At 33.8% G+C, this 20,805-nt stretch overlaps 1 protein-coding gene across 2 annotated transcripts in view; it reads left to right on the forward strand.

Moving 5' to 3' along the window:
* LOC119066457 (TNF receptor-associated factor 4) overlaps positions 1-20,805 on the forward strand; it is a 59,179-nt gene that overhangs the window by 28,209 nt on the left and 10,165 nt on the right. Inside the window, exon 1 of one of the 2 annotated variants that reach the window (XM_037168962.1) lies at positions 12,684-13,205. The exons of the other annotated variant lie outside the window; for it this stretch is intronic. Coding sequence (XP_037024857.1) covers positions 13,023-13,205 — 183 coding nt within the window. The 5' untranslated portion in view covers positions 12,684-13,022. Of the gene's footprint in view, positions 1-12,683; positions 13,206-20,805 lie in introns of those variants that run through there. 2 annotated transcript variants of the gene reach the window in all.

The raw sequence follows: 20,805 nt of genomic DNA on the forward strand, positions 1-20,805 counted from the left end.
TGGAAGCAGCCAGTAAGGGCAAAGCATTTGGTTATGTTCATAGATGACGAATCCGCAATAAAAAAAATGTCCGTCCGTCCGTCCGTCCGTCCGTCCGTCCGTCCGTGACCCCTCTAGCTGGAGCAAATCACAACCTTTTTTCAAAATTCTTTTTTTTCCCGATTGGTATCGACAAAAGTAAGGTCAAGTTCGAAAATGGGCATGGTAGGGTCGGCCCTTCCAGAGATAGGGCCCTATAGGTGTTTTTCAGTCTTTCGACGATATCTACCGAAATACGCACGCAATAGCTGCTTGTAATATGTCAAATGAAAGGTATTGACGAGTAGAACAAAGTTGCTGAACATTGTTTTTGGGTAGGATGCAACCCGGGCTTGTTGCGAGGGCTCAAAGGTCGTTACTCGGCCCTAAGTGTTTTTTGCACATAAATCGAGTAAATCTCATCCGATTTTGCTAGATTTAGTTTTTTATGGAAGGTAATTGAATACCGAAAATAACGTGGAGAAAAAAGTTTCAAATTTGGGCCCTTGGACTAAGGCCGCTACTCGGCCCTAAGTGTTTTTTGCACATAAATCGAGTAAATCTCATCCGATTTTGCTAGTTTTTGTTTCGTATGAGAGATAATTGAATACCGAAAATAACGTGGCGAAAAAAGTTTCAAATTTGGTCTCTTGGACTAGGGCCGCTCCTCGGCCCTAAGTGCTTTTTGCACATAAATCGAGTAAATCTCATCCGATTTTGCTAGTTTTAGCTTTTTATGGAAGGTAATTGAATACCGAAAAGAACGTAGCGAAAAAAGTTTCAAATTTGGTCTCTTGGACTAGGGCCGCTTCTCGGCCCTAAGTGTTTTTTGCACATAAATCGAGTAAATCTCATCCGATTTTGCTAGTTTTTGTTTCATTTGAGAGATAATTGAATGCCGAATAGAATGATGGCAAAAAAGTTTCAAATTTGGGCTCTTGGACTAAGGCCGCTACTCGGCCCTAAGTGCTTTTTGCACATAAATCGAGTAAATCTCATCCAATTTTGCTAGTTTTAGCTTTTTATGGAAGGCAATTGAATACTGAAAAGAACGTGGCGAAAAAAGTTTGAAATTTGGTCCCTTGGACTAAGGCCGCTACTCGGCCCTAAGTGTTTTTTGCACATAAATCGAGTAAATCTCATCCGATTTTGCTAGTTTTTGTTTCGTATGAGAGATAATTGAATACCGAAAAGAACGTAGCGAAAAAAGTTTCAAATTTGGTCTCTTGGACTAAGGCCGCTACTCGGCCCTAAGTGCTTTTTGCACATAAATCGAGTAAATCTCATCCGATTTTGCTAGATTTAGTTTTTTATGGAAGGTAATTGAATACCGAAAAGAACGTGGCGAAAAAACTTTGAAATTTGGTCCCTTGGACTAAGGCCGCTACTCGGCCCTAAGTGTTTTTTGCACATAAATCGAGTAAATCTCATCCGATTTTGCTAGATTTAGTTTTTTATGGAAGGTAACTGAATACCGAAAAGAACGTGTCGAAAAAAGTTTCAAATTTGGGCCCTTGGACTAAGGCCGCTACTCGGCCCTAAGTGTTTTTTGCACATAAATCGAGTAAATTTCATCCAATTTTGCTAGATTTAGTTTTTTATGGAAGGTAACTGAATACCGAAAAGAACGTGTCGAAAAAAGTTTCAAATTTGGGCCCTTGGACTAAGGCCGCTACTCGGCCCTAAGTGTTTTTTGCACATAAATCGAGTAAATCTCATCCGGTTTTGCTAGATCTAGTTTTTTATGGAAGGTAACTGAATACCGAAAAGAACGTGTCGAAAAAAGTTTCAAATTTGGGCCCTTGGACTAAGGCCGCTACTCGGCCCTAAGTGTTTTTTGCACATAAATCGAGTAAATCTCATCCGATTTTGCTAAATTTTGTTTCATTTGAGAGATAATTGAATACCGAAAAGAACGTGTCGAAAAAAGTTTCAAATTTGGGCCCTTGGACTAAGGCCGCTACTCGGCTCTAAGTGTTTTTTGCACATAAATCGAGTAAATCTGATCCGATTTTGCTAGATTTAGTTTTTTGTGGAAGGTAATTGAATACCGAAAATAACGTGGCAAAAAAGTTTCAAATTTGGGCCCTTGGACTAAGGCCGCCACTCGGCCCTAAGTGTTTTTTGCACATAAATCGAGTAAATCTCATCCGATTTTGCTAGTTTTTGATTCATTTGAGAGATAATTGAATACCCAATAGAAAGTTAGCAAACAATTTTGGGTTTCTAAAATAATGTCGTAAATTGTTGGTTTTATTTGAGAGGTACTTCGTACGGGCTTTCGTAATTGCGCTATGCGCAATTTTAAAAATGAACACTTTCAGTAAATTTGACCATGCCCAACTTGACTTGCATTTTGGTAACAGACGCATTAGAGGGTTGTAGACGTATTAGGGTTCCGGGCGTATTACGGCTACGGACGTATTATGGTTACGGACGAAATAGGATTACGGGTCGTACGGGGCTAAGTCGCAGCAAACGCTCCGACTGTTCTGATGCCTTGTTTTTTTCAAATCTATTAATTCGAAAGTATAGTTCAAGGATGAAATGTGTTACTGTGGAGAAGATAAAGCAAATTAGTTTGCAGCTATAATATGTACTCCTGTATTACATCTGTACAACTTTCGAGGGAAAACAGAAGCCACACAGTAAAGACAATTCACGCAACAGTAATTTTTTTGTTGTTTCAACAAGAGGAAGAAAACAATTTGCAGAAAAAAAGTCGGTAATTTTTATAACGAATTTTTACACACAAAACCCGATTATAACTTAACTTAACCGTCGCGGCCTTCTCTGACCTTGCTATACATTATATATATACAAAAAGCATATTATAAAGCCAAAAGAGGCTAAACAACAATTCTTTACATTTTCCTTCTCTGCTCTCCTCACATAAGAGTATAATATACCTATTCACAGCATACACCAGAGTTTAATAAAATATAAACAACCAGCTGTACACTTTTCGTTTTTCTTAAAATACAAGTTTTTGCTCTTTGCAACAGAAATGTTTTTCATATTATTTAGACGTCTTGAGCAGTCGTTTTACCATTTCTGCTGTCGACGAAACCATATGTATCTTATTATTATAATATTGTGTATTACTATTAACGTACAGTACATTCAGAGCCAACACACCATCAAACACATAGCATATATATCGCGTATTTTACTTACCTGTTGTTTCGTAACGAGTTCACAATGGCAAACGATCGGCTGAATGGTGTTTCATTCCATCTGCAACGTTGACTTGAACTTCTTTTTGTTTATATAAAATTCTTTATCATTTCTTTATTTATATTAAAAAAGATTCCGTTAAAGTTAATATGAAATTTAGATTTGGCATAGCAGAAACAGCGAAAAAAAAATACTGTTATGAAGATCACAACTTTTGCATTCTTTGTGGAATTGTTTCTGTTTTAGCATCAATTTACATTTTCTGTGATTTAACCGAAAACATCCCATATCCAAACGTAAGCGGAAAAAAAAAGTTGCCAACTTTGGCTTTTTGTCTATTCCATGGTGAACTGTTGGTTGTATTTAATTGGCAAATTTGTACGTTTTTCAGTTGCTAATTTAGAAACTGCACGAATTTCTCCATAAAAAATTCGGTTGAGAATTTAATTTATTTTTATTGTCCGGATTAATTAGAATGTAAAAAAGGTCGATTTTACACAAAAAAAAGAGTTGAGATCTTTTTCTGCTGATACACACCACACACTTTCATATCTAGATAAAAAAAGTCGTTTTTTCGGAGCTGATGACATTGTTTCAAAATTAGCAATTGATTTTGGTCGATGCAGACACGCATTCACTTGGAAAGGCTGACATTTGGGGTTTATCAAAATGTCAGGATTTAGCCCATTTCAAGGGAATGCATTACCAGTAAAGAAGATAATATCGAAGTAACGGCTTTTCATCTGTTATCGATAACGACGACAAAGATAGTGACAGACTCTGGGTAATATGGTCCCTTAAGTAGTAAAATGCACGTTAAAAAAATGAAGTACAAGATTTGAAATCAACAGATTGAAAATACTTTGATCGATGAAAGTAATAATACCAATAAAAATACTGGTCATATGCCGTCTGTAACACTGTTACAGTAACAGGTTAGTTATTGTTAATTCGATAGAGTCAGATCAGATATTATGTCTCACCAGGATCAACTTAAGTCAGGGACTATTTTAGGGAAAACGTTTTCCCGATTTTCCTCATTTTCCCTAATTTTCCTGATTTTCACAATTTTCCCTATTTTTCCGATTTTCCTTATTTTTCCCGATTTTCCCGATTTTACCTTAATTCTAAATTACACTTCAAACTTTCTTCCAGATTTAATGGGTAAATAAAATAAATGGTTTGATAGTGGTGGACGATTTCCTGAAAGTATTTGTTGTCATCTCAAAGTGGATTGAAACTATCGAGTCCTTTTTTCTCTCCAATGAAGAAAATACCTTTTAGTGAATAGCGAAGTAGACCCGCATCTCGATATTTCACGTTATCTAAATACTAATGTAAGTCTCTTAGACTTCTTCAATCAATAATAAATAGAATTCTATCTGAAATCACATAATGAGTACTGACGAAACGATTTTGTTAGTAAAGAAAGACCAAGACCCGCGGTGCTTGATCAGCCGCGAAAATTAAACGTATGTCTGAGGTGCTCTGTCGCAAGAAGTACTAGGGCAAAGTCATTTTTTATATGAACTTTTTGTACAGAAGTGCGATCAAGATCAAAGTAGTGCGTAAATGGATGTTCATATATGACGTTTGGAAAAATGAAGTTCCCACTCCTGTACGTAAAATCTTGTTGCTAACTTGTGCCTAATCTGGACTCGGCTTCACCTCGAATTGACAATTTTTACATCTATTGCTATATTGCGCAAAATTTCCATTTAGGCACAAGTCAGCAAAATATCGATTGTTAAAATGAAGCGGAAATATAGAACCGCCACTTCTGGCTTTTTATATTCGGCTGTCCGTTCCGTTGTTTAAACTAATTTTCCGAAAAAAATCGTTGCATTTTTGAGGCTTAAAGTAGAACAATTTTTTGGTTTAAAATAATGACCAATTAAACACAATTTCATTAAATCGCAACTTTGTCCATAATCACCGTGCAAGGTGAACTCACTCGAAATTCATTTAACTAGATACTCCAGAATCATAAGCTAAACTTTCCATTCAACCACTAACTCTACATGACAAATGATAACTAATCAAAATCTAATAACTCGGTCAGGCTTATTATCTCCATCACTTAGCAACCAGCAACCTTTAGCAATCAGGGATTTAAATACTTCTTTCGGTATCGGATAAAATTCGTCTAGACCGAGAAGAAATCATTGAAAGAAGTTGCAAAAGAGTTGCATACGTTAAGAAGAGTTGCAAAAGAGTTACAATTTTTAGTGATTTCATAATCCGTCTAGTTGTAATGTCTACATCTTTATAGCATTAAACAAAAGAGGTCAATTTTATGTTTTTTACCATTTTATGGTCAGGAGATCTGTAGTATCTGTAATAATTGAGTTTTCAATCTGCAAACCAATCGGAAAACTGACGTATTTATTGTATTTAAACTTGTTCAGATCTATGTCATTTATTCCCAAGACCCTATTAGCGACTCCCACTTCCGTTTTTATTGAAAGGGCCTTTCAGCTCCGATGTTATATCTTGAATTTACTTTTTCGAAAACGACTATATCAACTGACATGAAAGTTATTCTTAAATATTCCTGATTAACTACTGCCTCAAGTCTCAGTGACAAATTAACTATGTCAAGGATGTTAATCATTTTAAAGATCACCACTACTATCCCGTAGTAAGCCAGCTCCAAATTCCATTTCGTATTCTAAATATGACGAATATTAAAAACATCAGCGCAGAATATAATTCAAACCAAATAATTTTTTTCGCTCTAGTTAGTTAATCCTTCACAATGAGATTGTGAAATTTTGGTAAATGTTTCGAAATTGCAAACTTCTCGTTGTTCCTCAAATAAAATAATGTAGATTGACTGATGACTTTATAGAACCCCCAAACATCTACAATTAGTACAAAAACCCCGACAACTGTGGCGGCTGACAACTGTGAAATGTAGAACAAACGAATATTTAATTCAAAATGCCTAGGTTTACGCAATAAAAAAATATTTTTTTATTTTCTCTTTAGTTTACCGTATTTTCCTTATAATTTTCCTCAATTTTCCCGATTTTCCTTAATTTTCCCTATTTTTCCTAATTTTCCCTATTTTCCTTAATTTTCCCGATTTTCTCTAAAATTTTCCCTAAAATAGTCTTAAGTTGATTATAGTCGGGTTCAGTCGAACTTCATTTGAATTTCATTTGAACTCAAGAGCCTTTTCAAGAAGTAATTTCATCAAATCACAATTCTTTGTGACTGAGCAACTACTTCGACTCCTTCAACACATTTTTAAGTGCGTCTGAATAATGGGATTCCATGAAGTCATAAGTTTGTTTGGTGTTATTTTAGCTTTGTGTTTTGGCATAATGGTATTTAGTGCAGTATTGGGTGCTCTTGGGTTCGGACCAGCTGGCATCATTGCAGGCTCATGTGCTGCAGCATGGCAATCATCCATTGGATTTGTTGTGAAAGGATCCGTTTTCGCTCTGATGCAATCAATAGGTGCTCTGGGATATCTTGCTAATTGCGCTGTCTTGGCAACAATTGTAGCCATTGGAACCAAAGTGTTATTGATTTACTATATATTCTTCCATGACGACGGCTCTAGTTTTTCGAACGACGTTCAAAATAGTTTGCAGTTCAATTTGACATCGATTGCGGAAAAAGTTTCGAGTTTTTCGGAGAATGTTAAAAAGGACTTACAACCACAGATGAAAAGTATAACAGAGAAGTTTCGTGAAATAATGAAAAGCATGAATCGTACTGATGAGTAAAGCCGGTAGCATTTCGAAACACTTTAACTAAGTGACTTTCTTTGTTGACTGAAATAGTTCCAATAAAATCAAGACACACAAATTGACTGTGTCTATTAGTCACTTGAAAACGCGAACCCTTCTATGTTAGGCGCAGAAATTTTTGAAGCTTCAATGGAGACCTTATTGCATCCACATTCGGATAAAAAGCTGAAATTGAATTTGAACGAATTTGTTAACATGTTGAAAATCCGATCAAATGAAAAGATGGATCCGTTTCATAGGCACTATCACTTGAATATTATATTACACAGTGTACATGGTTCAACAGAGTAAAATAAAATCTCGCTACCGTTGCAATTTGAAAGTTATCACGAAATTTGAATAATGTTACCGCCGGATGGTTCTGTATAAAATTTAGTTGCGGTTATTACCAATGTCAATTTCGACATATATCTCGTTTCGATTCATTGCATGAAAACATAGTCGTAATACTATCCATCCAGCAATGATAATCGGAGGTATGTAAGACGAATTTCACTCATTCCATTCCATATATCGTTCAGGTAATTTCTCTTTTTTGCTGTGTAAGCCACATAAAAAAAATTGCTGTAAAGAAATCTATTCGGACTTATTGTTGAATGTCCGTTGTTAAATAATGTCCGTACTCCGTACAGATGATATCGAAAGGCAGCTTACGCATTCCTATAGAATAAAATCAAAAGAAAAACGAAAATCGAATCGCAAAGGAAACGTGTTTTTGTTGACTTCTGTTACCTGTTTGAACACGATAAAACACACACACGTCCTTGAGTATGTAACCTTCCACGTGATCTTCTTCTGCATGGTTTATGTTCATTTCTTGCATCAACATAATGAAAACATTCTTGTACGAGTTCAGATGGAACCGCAACACAGGAAACTTTGAAAATCGTCTTATGTTTACTGAAATCTCTCTTGTTCATTGAAGCGTAAATAAGATAAAAATTTGTAACCGGTGCGGTTATATGTGGAAAGAGATTCGGATTTGCTTAGATAAAAATTGGAAAATAAAAGAAATTCGTTGGGAAAATCTCATAGAGCTATTAGTCTCTAAGTGTTTTACCGTGTCATCTGTTATTGACGGCGACGTCAAGAAAATAATTGTAAAGATCTGAATAATGAGAGATTATATTAGCAAAACATCAGGGGCGCCGACTTCTAAGGACAAGCGAGGCTCGGGCACCACTACTCGAATGATGAGCACCACTACATCTTTCCAGTTTTACTTGAAAGAGCACCACTACTCCCAGATTCGCTTGTTGTATGAGCACAACTACTCCCAAACACAAGTCGGCGTCCCTGCAAAACATTCGTTCAAACTAATGAAGTACAGGATTCGTTTCAATCTTTCGTAAATTCTTAGATCAAATGAAGTAGTAGATTTGATAATTTTACTTATAGTTTGCTTGCCTCGCCGAATTCGTTGTTTTAACTAAACTGACTGAATCTACTTATCAATTCAATACTCGATATCGATTCATTACCAAATTAGGAGTACGCTAAGCGAATCAAATTATAAAAAACAAATTATTGGAATTACGATTCGATTGCTACTTCAAACCCATGCTGAAATTCAATACAAAAAAAAGAGAATAATTTGTGCATACCTCGCCCGAACACAGACAGTGGTGACCGTTAAACGAGTTAGGAATTTTACTTGAAAAATTGATATGATGATGTAATTTGCACAAATTTTATATTATGGGAACCGACTGGTAAATAGCATTATAGTCAGTTAGGTACTGTAATGTTGGATAATTCACATTAATGTGTTAATTTATGAATAACTCGTTTTAAGTGAATCGACCAGCGTTATGTTGCGAGTCTGTGTTGTTGTTTGGGGTTATATATCATTAAAAATGCTTTACGAGATTTCAATTTATTGAATAGAATGTGTTTACGGTTCTCAAACCTAAGAAAATGGATTTAAACTGACCATTGTTTAATCTGAGAGCACGGTCGGCTATATGGGTAAACAACGGTCATCTAATGAATAAAATTGCATCAATTCTCTAATTACCGAGTATACAGCATTTTGTTGAGTTGTACGGTATGCTCGACGGTCATCCACCTTAAACTTTACAGCTGCATTCTCATATCGAAAGTTAACTCAATTAATTTTTATTGTTTTTATTTTTCGTTCAATTTGCCTGACTTAATTGACGATTCCGTGCAATATTATCGTCACAGTTGAATTACGAATAAAAATGAGAAATAATTAGATGATTTGCCGACGATTTGCATTTTTAATTTAATTGAAGAGAAGCACTTGAATGAGTCAAGAGTGCTTTTTCTAAGAGTCCAGATCGAGTTGTTTGCTCAACGATAAGAGGAATGAAAGACGACACAAGTATATACATGTGGCCATGTCCATATGCGTCTGAAAGCTTCAACATCTCAATTGGAGTACCAAAACGTATTCAGCTGAACTGACCTTCATGTAAATTTAATTGTTCACAATTAATGCCTTTTCGAGGAAACAAATGTTTGAACAAAAGTATGCAGCGTAAGCATACATCAACATCAGCCATAGTTTGGAAAGATGAAAAGGAATCTAATTATACCAAATTTTCTTTTACTCTTGTATACTCGATGAATGAGAAGGTTGCATGCAAGGTAAATTAAAATTTTCTGAAAATTTATTGTTTCTCCGACTTATTATTCTGCAGAACCAAAAAAGAACTAAAAACGAATCTCTTGTGTGTTGAACAATGAAGATTGTTAGAACTGCGTGCAAGACGTTTTTGTTTCAAAATAAAATCCCATTGAACAGAAAAAGTACTCGAAACAAGAATCAATAGAAGGACCCTTTTGTCTTTCAAATTTTGTTTATCCAGCTGATTTTCCATAATGTTAAGTATCTCTGCTGAATTTATTCGTACACATGTTTGGGTGTCATGTGCGTGTACTATGAATAAACTGACTTAATTTTATGGCAGATTTACTTTTTGGAAGTGAAAAAAACTGACTCTCGATAGCCACAGATGTTTTCGGTAAATTTAACAAGACCAAGTCACCGCCCATTCTATTGTTATTGTTCTTGTAAATTTTTACAGCATTTTAGGATTCAACACCATAAATCTATATGATTTTTGAAATAAGATTTAGTTAAAGGGACTTAATAAGACGTAACCTTATGCATCAGTTCACCAGTTGCATCACATTTAAGACACAACATCACAGAATTCGTTTAAAATGTAGAATTTTTGTATTGTTTGCAATGTAAATGAATATGGTGAACTGATTGTTTGCAGAGATCTAAAGAAAAGTTGTAACTTAAAGCGACGGCAAATCTAAATCCAGCACAAAAATATTTATAATCGAGTGCATTCTCTGTGAAGCACATCAACTTGATACATTCATAATTCCATTTCAATTGTCCACACACATATCATTCGAGAAAATAATGAAAAAAACGCACGAGTGAAATATTCAAATTAACAATTTTAACAAATAGAAAAACTGAATTAAACAAAAAAAAATTGAATGTGGAGAAGTTAACCAGAGCAAAAACCATATTAATTATGCAAAGAATTTAGTGCTTGTGGTTTTGTATATAACCTGAAAATTATAATATCTCTTGGTAATTCGTTTAAAGTTTTTAGTCGAAATAATTTAAATATTTTTTATCTTTATTTATTTATTTATTGGGTATGGTTTGATGGTAATCGTTGGTAGCAAATTTACTTTAATTTATTTTTTAAAAGAGAAAAAAAAAATGTAAAACAAAAACTGGAGACTGTATCATTTTGTATGTCGTCCGTTTTTACCTCAATATAAGAAATGCATACACACTCATTTATACTCATGTAGGTTTAATGTTTTTATTCCAATTTTTATAGTTGAATGAAAAGAAGACAACAACAAAAAATCTTTTCTTAATGTAAGCAAAAATAATTGTAAATTTAAATATTATACAAACATTATAATATTATACGAAATGGAAGGTATCCAATTTCAGTTCAGTTGCAATGTTAATGTTGTGTATAAGAAAAATGTGTAAAGAAAAATAAAAATTTTATGTTATATATGGGTGATACTTAAAATGAGCCATCTGTCGCTAGCAGTTTGTTTAATATCGAACTGCATTATTGATCGAAAGATCAACGATCGTCTTTTGGACACAATTCCTTTACTAACGACAATAAAATTGCAATTAAACTATTAGTTCGGTTACTTCTATTACTTAAATTGTTAAGTGTTCAAAACAAAATCTTGCACTTCATTATGGTGAACATACGTTTTGCTTTAAAATAAACTACGAAGAAAGCTCATCGTTTAAATTTTTATTCGTTTTTGTCGACAACAGATGAATAGCCGTTTCACGAGCTCATTTCATATTGTATTTCATCATCGTTTAAAAAAAAATCTTAAATAAAACCACGACAGAGTAAAGTTAACCGTAGTGTTTTTGGGACTAAACCCTAACATGCCAATTTTACTTCTATATACCCAATGAAGTGTACAATCTGAAGTGAATCATGAGGAGGTTAATCACTAATGAGTTGTTCTCCAACTTCCATTGAACCATTGAAAACCAAACTCTAAGCGGTGAGTGTAAGGGTTCATTTCGGGTCAGCAACCGGGATATCAAAGCAATATTGACGTTTTGGTGATTTAAACAAACTGGACGTAGACTTCACTGGTGATTGAAACAAAATGCAATAGAAATGCAACAAAATGCGGTAGACTTCATTTTTGATCGAAAAATTCAGCCGTTGCGGTAGATTTTACACTGAGGGTGAGGGGAAGATCAACCATTTTTCGAGATTCTTTTTTTTGTTGTGTAAAGAATAGTTGAGATTATTTATAATATAGACGTCGTCGGTACTGGCCTAAAGTCAAAAATAATTTGAAAATACGAAGATTGTCCATCAGTTTCATCTTCTTTAGTATCCATCGAAAGGTAATATCAGCAGCGTTCAAATTATATTAGGCTGGTTAGAAAGGTAATTTCCATAGCTTTCAAATGACATCAAATTTGACCAGATCACTGCAACTGGACTTGAAGCATAATTTTGGGATGCTAAACCACTGACTTTGAACGGCCATAAAAGTCCACAAGGAAGTCGAAGCATAGCAAGATGGGGCTCGTTTGTCCTCACACAACAAAAAACGCAGTTAAATAAAACATTCATGAGGCACAAAAGCCGTTTGAGCAGTTTTGATCTATTTCACCGTGAAGAATCAATTAATTAAAGAGTTTTTCCTCTACCGATTGGAAGGATCTGTAGCTTAAAAAAATTGTAATAAGCCAAAGCAACACCTTCAATTTTTGTGTACAGTTCGCGATGAAACAGAACATTTTTGAAGGTTGACTGAATACATCCTCCAAGCATTACAAACAACATTTTTTTTTAAAGAATGAAATTATCAAAACATCTGCTCTCTCCAAATTACACACTAATTTTTCTCTCTTTCGCATCGCACAAAATTCACCAGCAGTACAAGGTTCCAACCAACGAAAGAGAGCCCAATAATAATGATAATAATTTGTTAAAATGTTACAAACAACAACTTGAGCTCTCTTTCATTCCATATAAATGTTGAATGGAACGTTTGAGATAGAACCAACGTATGGACAATTTTAAACAAAAAATGTTTTCGAGAAATAAAAATCTCTTTTTCTCGGGTGCATGCATAACAGACAATTTTTTGATTCTGTACATATACGATATTTCCCCTCAAACCATATTATATACGAAACCAGCAACAATATACTGTCGATTGTGTTCGCTTCTTTTTGATTTTTGAATTTCATTCGGTTCGTGTGTTCATTCACGTTTTCGAGCATAACACATTTTCAGTTGCTTTTCAACATTGCTTCGGTACGGTCGAATTTTTATTTTGTAGTCTGAAGTGAAAATTTAGATCGAATTCTCGTTGAATGAATAAACATTCTTTTGAATGACAAACTGTTGAATAGACAAACCATACTCTGAATGTGAAGAAAAAATTTATTGTTTTAAGACAAATGAAAATTTAGTTGATTCAAGTGGATTTAAAGTGTCGTAGAGGGTTTCATACCGCAATTTAACAATAACCGAATCAAAAGAAACCAAATCGAAAATGGTTCGAAGTTTATCACAATGGACAAAAACATTGAGCTTTCCGGCAAGGATATCGCCGAATCGAAACTCAAAAGAGTGTAACGTTAATGTCCATCCCATTACACCACCAGCTCTTCCACGAAAAAATAATCAAACTCCATCGCCAACACCAAATGTTCCAATCACCGAAATCAGCCAAATTGTAAGTTTTTTTTGTCCGATTTTTTTTTATCAAAATATCAAGAAAATGACTCAATCCTGTGAAATTCTATGATCATTTTTCTCGCTAGTCTACTCTTATCCACTCGATTTATACGCTAAAATGAATATAAATTTGAATGTATATAAAGACCCCCATTATCTCGCATACAATATAAGTCATAAAATTATAGACAAATAAATGGCCCGGGAAGCTCTCTATTCTCCCGTATAAAGCTTCAAGTTATAATGCTCTGTAATGGCAAGCTATTTTTTATTCTTAACTCAAAATTTATGCTAATTTACCTTCAACCATTATGACCCCCTTTACGGAGGAGCCATATTTTTCAGAAGGCTTAATCGTAACAAATTGCATCATCTTTCGAAAGTGCTTTTCAAGCAACATTACCCTTATGATATACTTAAATGTAAAAGGTGCATTAAATGTCGACGTCTCAGCTTAATTTCGTTTTTCTACTAATACAGCAAAACATGAAATTCAAAACGATAATTTGATCTGCCCACCAGATTTTATTCGCTATTCAAACTGAAGCCCGGTTTCAGACATGCAAGTGAATTGAATTTTTGTTTACCTGGCAGTATGTATAGTTGATTGAATAACAAGCCATAAATTTACGTTTTGTACATATTCGTTCATGTTTTCGCATAATTAAATATTACAAATCTCAATACGCGTTTTAATCACAACTCGAAATGTTTGGAACAATCTAACCAAATTGAAACTATTAGATTTTTAACACCACCAATCTCCCATAGAAGAAACTTTGCCGTCGAACATAAATTCATAAAGCGTGATAGAAAAGTTGTTCTCTTGAACAGAAATATTATTAATGTACCACAATAATGTAAGTGCTCAGTGCACACACAATATACGTATGCTTCGTATAAAGTGCAATCGCATGATGGTACAATCACATTTTTTTTGTGTTATGAAACTTTGTTCATTACATCCATGTTACTGCAGCCGTATGGTTTGGTTACACTTAGCGTATCCGAGTAAATGTCGTCTTACTCGTAAACGCCACATGTGAAAATTTAAGTGGCTATTTGTCTTTTCTCATAATTATTACGAGATTTTATGGTAAATTGGCATGCTGTTTTGAATAATTTTTTTTTTTGGTAAATATTGTGGAATGTGTTAAATAAAGCGCGGTGATGAAATGCTTATCGATGTAGCCAAACGAAAATTTTTAACAAATTTTCTAATTAGTTTTGGATACCTAGTATTGCAACACATGTTTTTCACCAATGATGGAATAGTGGCTTCGCTGGTTCTATGAACGAATGTTGGTCCCAACCAAGTCTAACTTTTGAGCCGCTACAAACAAAAAAAATAATAAAGTTTCGGGTCATTTGTCGATGCAGTAAGTGACACGGATGCAATGAGTTCCATTAGTCTGAATAACCTACGTCAATATCAAAGGTGACAAAACATTTTTGACTAAGTCATTTTTGAATTTCTTCTTTGTAAAAGTCGATTGCAGGCCATCGTAGAACTCCCTGCACCACGAACCGGCCCATCACTTTTTAGTTTTTTTTATTATTTAAGGCGGTTGGACAAATGATTCGGACTAAATTGAGTATCATACTCAGGTTACTGAACCCAATCTAACACACTAAAAACTTCTGAAATTTTCTTCCGCAATTTTGATAAACTTTTCCGAATTGAATTTCCCAAAAAATAGGCCCTACTCTGAGCCCAATCTAACCCACTTTACTATTCGAAGATTGTCGACTATTGAAATCAATTGGATGCATTGGTAGTCGCTTTCTTACGGGAACACATTCCTCCAACAGAAAGGTGACCGTATAAAATTCAACCTTTCAATTCTGATGGTTACTTTCGGTTTCTTTTATTCGGGTTCTAAAGACCATAATGCGTCGTTAGAGATGATTATTATGAGAACGAAACAAAACCAGAACAAGTTCTCAAACAAGTTAACAATGTCTTACCAACAACGTGTATCATGAAAGTAATTTTTCAAATTGTTCTTATTGTTCTATTGCATCTAATCTGTTGTTGTAGCTTGTTGTTTTTGCTTCTACTTCGTGTTCTGAATTAACAGATTAACCTTGTACAAACAAGCAGAAAAAGATTTGTTTAAAATTTAGTCTTGAACCAACACTTTAATCGGTTTGATTCTAATTATATTGCTCACCGCTGGAATTAAATATTTATTTTTTACAAATTACTATCATCCATTGAATGGCCTATAAAATATCGCTGAGCATTTGTTTAACTAATTTGTAATTTAACTTCATTAACGAAACGCCATGCCATTCCGTTTTAGTCGTTTTTGGTGTAATAAAAGTTCCTCTAAAAACAAAACAAAAAAATATATTTATTCCAAAGATCAACGCATCCAGATCCGTTATAATATTTTCATTATTTATATTTCTACAAACAAATCGTATGCACAACAACGCTCCGAACAGACAACAATGTGTGTGCTGGAAACTAAACAATTTATTTATGGTGTTGTTATACCGAAAAATAAGAAAGGTAAAATATATACTTGAGAAGGTTGAAAAATACAAACATAAGAATCCAGCACAACATCTCGTACAGCGCACGGACTCACACAATGTTATATCGACGAGTGACTTGTTGTTATATCCATCCAATATAATAAATCCAATATCCATCCAACATTTTAACCGACCATAATATTCAACTAACACTAACCATTTATCTGAAAGATATTTCTCAGGTGAACGTGAGTTATTCCGCAGATCTATTTCGACTTTGTCGTTGTTGTTTTTTTTTTCTTCTCGATCCCATGAAAATATATTTCGCGATTTGCGTCGGTTATTTGAAACCAGCCTCTTACGAGCTCTCTTTTTCGTTTATTGAAATTTCGTTCGTATAATGATCACACCATAGAGAAGAGGTAAATACACTTGGAGGTAATATGAATATCAATTTTATGCATTCGTACTTTTTAGCACTCGTGAAATACAATAACAAAAAAAAATTGTTCAAGAAATCTGAAAAAGAACTTGTTTTCTCAACATGTTTGGACATGAATGAGTTGGAAATATTGTTGGCAATTACAGCATTGGATAATATAAATGGCAAATTCCTTTAATTGAGCTAGGGGAGATAATTCAACAAAGAAATTGCGCTTTTTATAAGACTCTAGTTCTGCGTTCAATTTTTTTTTTCGTTATTCGTTTCAAGACAATAAACGGTAACAAATAATGTCATGTGTATAACAAGGGGGGAAAAGACGAAAATTCTTCCTCTTGCGTTTGGAGGAAGAAGACAATCAATTCGTTTCCATTGTGTTGTTTTACTGAAACATTTTTTTTTTGTCGACATTTATGTTCCAACACGTTTTTCTGTGCGCATTTTGTATAGTGTGAGACTGCTGCACACAATAATGTTGTAATGTACAATAATAATAGCGCTGATCTGGCTAATAATGCGAATAACAATTGCTGGTGTTATGCTTCATTATTTGCAATTTAATCCGTCGAGAGAACGAACCAAATTTCACCTATAACTTAAATGCGACGTTGTGTATAATGTCAGACAGTTCGAAAGATTAGCTCACACCGTCTTGTTTCAAATGTGTTGAGTTCAAATCGTCACTTTACGTTTGCATTTATTTGCATAAAATCATGAAATTCTTTAACTTAACAAAAAAACCGTCGGCACGAAAATCTGCTGTGGTTCTCATGAAAAACTTGAAATAGAAGTCAAAGCTGTAATGAAAACAGTGTTGTGTGTTGTATACTTATGCTGTTTTTACGTATACGAAGCATAGATAATGATCATAAATATTATAACCGACCGACTTAAATAACGTTGATAAAAATGATTCAGAGTACGGCATATAACGAGTCGACCGGTTGGCGAAGGGTTTGTTTAATTAATTTTATTAGCGATTCAAAACATGAATATATGAACATGACTAGAGCATATTGCTTACGATGACAATAAATCATACAAGTTCTTTCGGGGACGGTTCCTCCTAATTGTATGTGAATGGAGCATATATCACGAAATAATTTAATGTGAGGGAAAGTACTCGAGCAGAATTTATGATTAGATTAATCGTAAATTGAACTTGAGCTTTTTGGGAACGCATGCAACCCATTGAAAAGCCAAATACGGCATTCAATTGAGTAATAAAACGAATCGTCTTCTTGCAATTCATTGTAGAGATTTGTAATCGGTCAATAAAACTCATTCCCCGTTCAGTGACTATGTTAAAAATACAACTCTATTCCGTCGAAATTAATCTTTGACTAAAAAAAAACCGTACCTGTCACGATATAACATTTAAAAAAGAAGTATCAAACAGCAACAACAACAAATTGATTACATTTTCGTTCATTCCAATTGTGTTGATCTTTTCATATGCAAATAAGTGTAGAGCTCACCAGTTCATTGAAGAAGAGGAAAAAAAATCACAAGAAAAAAAAAAGAATTCTTGAATGCTTTTGACCCGATAGCTATTTAGGATAAAGAAACTTACGATTCGTGTGGTTGGTTCGTTTACTATACGTATACGTATATGAATGAATTTCATTAAAAAAAACTTTTTATTAAACAAAAAATTATGGAAACCTGATGTGGTGAGAACCATGGAAGTTTTGTAAGAATATACCTGGAAGCTACCAACATTTTCTGCAGATAGAAAATTAGGTAGCTCGGTTATTTAGTTGATAGTCTATGAAATGACTTTGCTTTGCAATTATTAGACGTCTATACGATTCTACATTCTCATAAAGGTGTAGCGTCAAATTGCTACGAAACTTTATTTTAACAGCATTATGCTGCAAGCATATCTAATAGTTCTTTGAACCAACTAATCTCAAATCATCAAGATAAGTATTTAGCCTGTCACATCTGTTATTGATGACAACAACAAAAATAATGACACGCTCTGGGTAGTATGGTCATTAATATAGCAAAATGCATGTTACAAAAATTGAAGTACAAGATTTGAAATCAATCGATAATAATACTGGTCATACTGCCGTCTGTAACAGGTTAAAATGTTCCCATATCCTGCTTACTGTTTTAAAACGAATCTTCAAATATTAATAAAATCCAAATTGTTACCGCAGCAATAAACAATTACATCATGTTACGCGAACGTTGACTTCATATTTCCATTTTGTACGATGTGACGGTTAACGTAAGAACGGAATCCATCATGTGAGAATATTATCGCTTCGTTATTATTATATTGATTCAGTTTATTGGTTAAACAAATTTCGATATAATTGCTCTGTTTACTCAAAATATAATCAGGTGAGATATCCCACGTAAACCAAAAAAAAATTGTTTTTTTTTCTGTTATATCCTTTGATATTGTGTGAAAACTCTGGATGTGTTTGAGTGTCACACATTATATAAATGGTTTGATTCGGTTAACTGATAAGGAGACCATATTTATTAGATATATTGTAAGCATATGTCGGCATCAGGACAAAGATTCGATTTAGATTTCTATCGAGGAAGTGTTACATGATTAATTAAATATAATTTAAAGTAAACCGCCGTACACACAGTACACAGCCATAATAATATGGTAAAAAGGCTGATTAAAATGGCGCTTTCATATTAACCTGTATGGTGTCGGTGACACTTGTGATTTCAAATAACTATATTCACCAAAATTCACATTTTAAATCTCAATTTTCTCATGGTGGTTCTTTTGTACAAATCGAATCTCAGGCGCTGTGTGTGTTTCTCATGAAATTAAATAGAGATTTCATTTCAATTTGAAAAGAATTTATAACGGGCAGCCTTAAACGTTAGAAATCCATCTTCAAGAGCACACTCACACTTTGTTCGTAAATTTATTTAATTTTTTATTATTTGGGTAACCCAAAGTTGTACTAATTAATGGCGGAACATTTTCGACTATTTTTATATCTCTTTTTAATTGTTTGGAGTGATGAATAAATCATTTGGTGAGTGAATTCAATGATGTGAGTTGAAAGCTCGTCTTTTTTTGTGGAACACGAAATTTAAATGGTTTGGATGATTGCAATGGAGTTTTTTGGTTGTAAGTTTCGAAACTTGAAAGGGCAGTTTACAAAAGTCTGATTGTTTTGTTCCTTTGTGCCACGGAACATATCACATAAAAAACCGAATTATCATCTGCTATCGTCAGTGACGACATATATTATCGCAGAGCTCCAGTAATTTTGGGTTTTTATAACAAAATGTATGAACTAATGAACTAATGAAGTAGAAGATTTTACATTTTAAAAGAAGTACTAGATTCGATCGTCACACTGGTGATGTGCTTGTCGCCTGTTAACAATAAATTTTACACCACATTCAACAGACAACTCAAGTTAAAATAGCCTTCTTACCAACCGACACTCATTTCAGAGATAAATCACTAATACCGCACTACATTGTTCACTGACAAACGTTTAGCGATAAATAATTTAATTGAACAAATCAAATCGAAAATATTTCCAATTAATCTCTTTGTCATTTTCGAATAAAAGCGCACGCGCGTAAGCAATATAGTGATCGTTTCTAAATCTTGTCGTAACTGGATTCGTTAACTCTCTAATAATAAAAATGTTTGATAAATTTGAAACAAAAGGGTCAATCTAAAGGTCACAGGAAATGATTGCTTATGCCGGTCGACCGGATGTCTCGAACATTGGTTTATAGACAGCTGAATATTATATTTTTTTGTGTATTTGATATACGTACACATAGGTACCCACCCATGGTATGTGCCTCGCGGTAACAATATTGTTTCCATTTTTTTACACGAAACACGAAATTTAGTTTTTGAAGCAAGTGATGTACAAGAAAACAACTCAATAAAACCACATTCATTTTGGATGTTAACGTTTAAAAAAGAATGGAAATAACAAAATGTGTTATTATTGACGATATTATAGGAGTGGATCTGTAAGTATTTCTTATTTTATTACGTCCTCTCCACTATTACAATATGATACCCATGATGGATAATGTTATGTTAGTGTTCGGTACAAGAACTTCACTAATAATTCCGAAAGAAATTCTCGAATATTATTTTTCTCTTGATGTTAAATCGTTTCTACGTCGACTTCTTAGAATTCGGTGTCATCAAAATGTTAAAAGACACACAGAAGAACGAATAATAAAAAAAACATTTCGTTTTCAGTTGGAACCTGAAGAGCTGGATAATTTATTGAGTCAAATTTTCTTTTTCCAACGAACGAGCTGCATAATTTATTTCTCATAATATGTAATATCACATCCATGAGACCGTAACTGAATAGAGCAATCAGGCAGTTTTTCATTTTATGATGAATTTTAAGTAGCACCGAAAAACACTAAACAGCTCATGTTGAACAACACCGTGTATATAATACTGGAGATTATAATACAGAGGTTCTGACAAACATTCATGTTTGGTATCAACCTTTATTTGCATAATTCGAATAGCTTATTTGTTTGTTTATAATTCAATTTGTTGGTTAAAGGCCTTAAATACCTACTTCCAAACAGAAGAAACTTTTTTTTATCTTTATGTGGAATTTATATATCCAACCAGAAATGAAATGCATTTTCTGATATTGCTGGCATATATGGATGTCTTTTCTAGCAC

The sequence above is a fragment of the Bradysia coprophila genome, chromosome IV (assembly GCF_014529535.1).
Source record: "Bradysia coprophila strain Holo2 chromosome IV, BU_Bcop_v1, whole genome shotgun sequence".
NCBI classification, from domain to species: Eukaryota; Metazoa; Arthropoda; class Insecta; order Diptera; family Sciaridae; genus Bradysia; species Bradysia coprophila.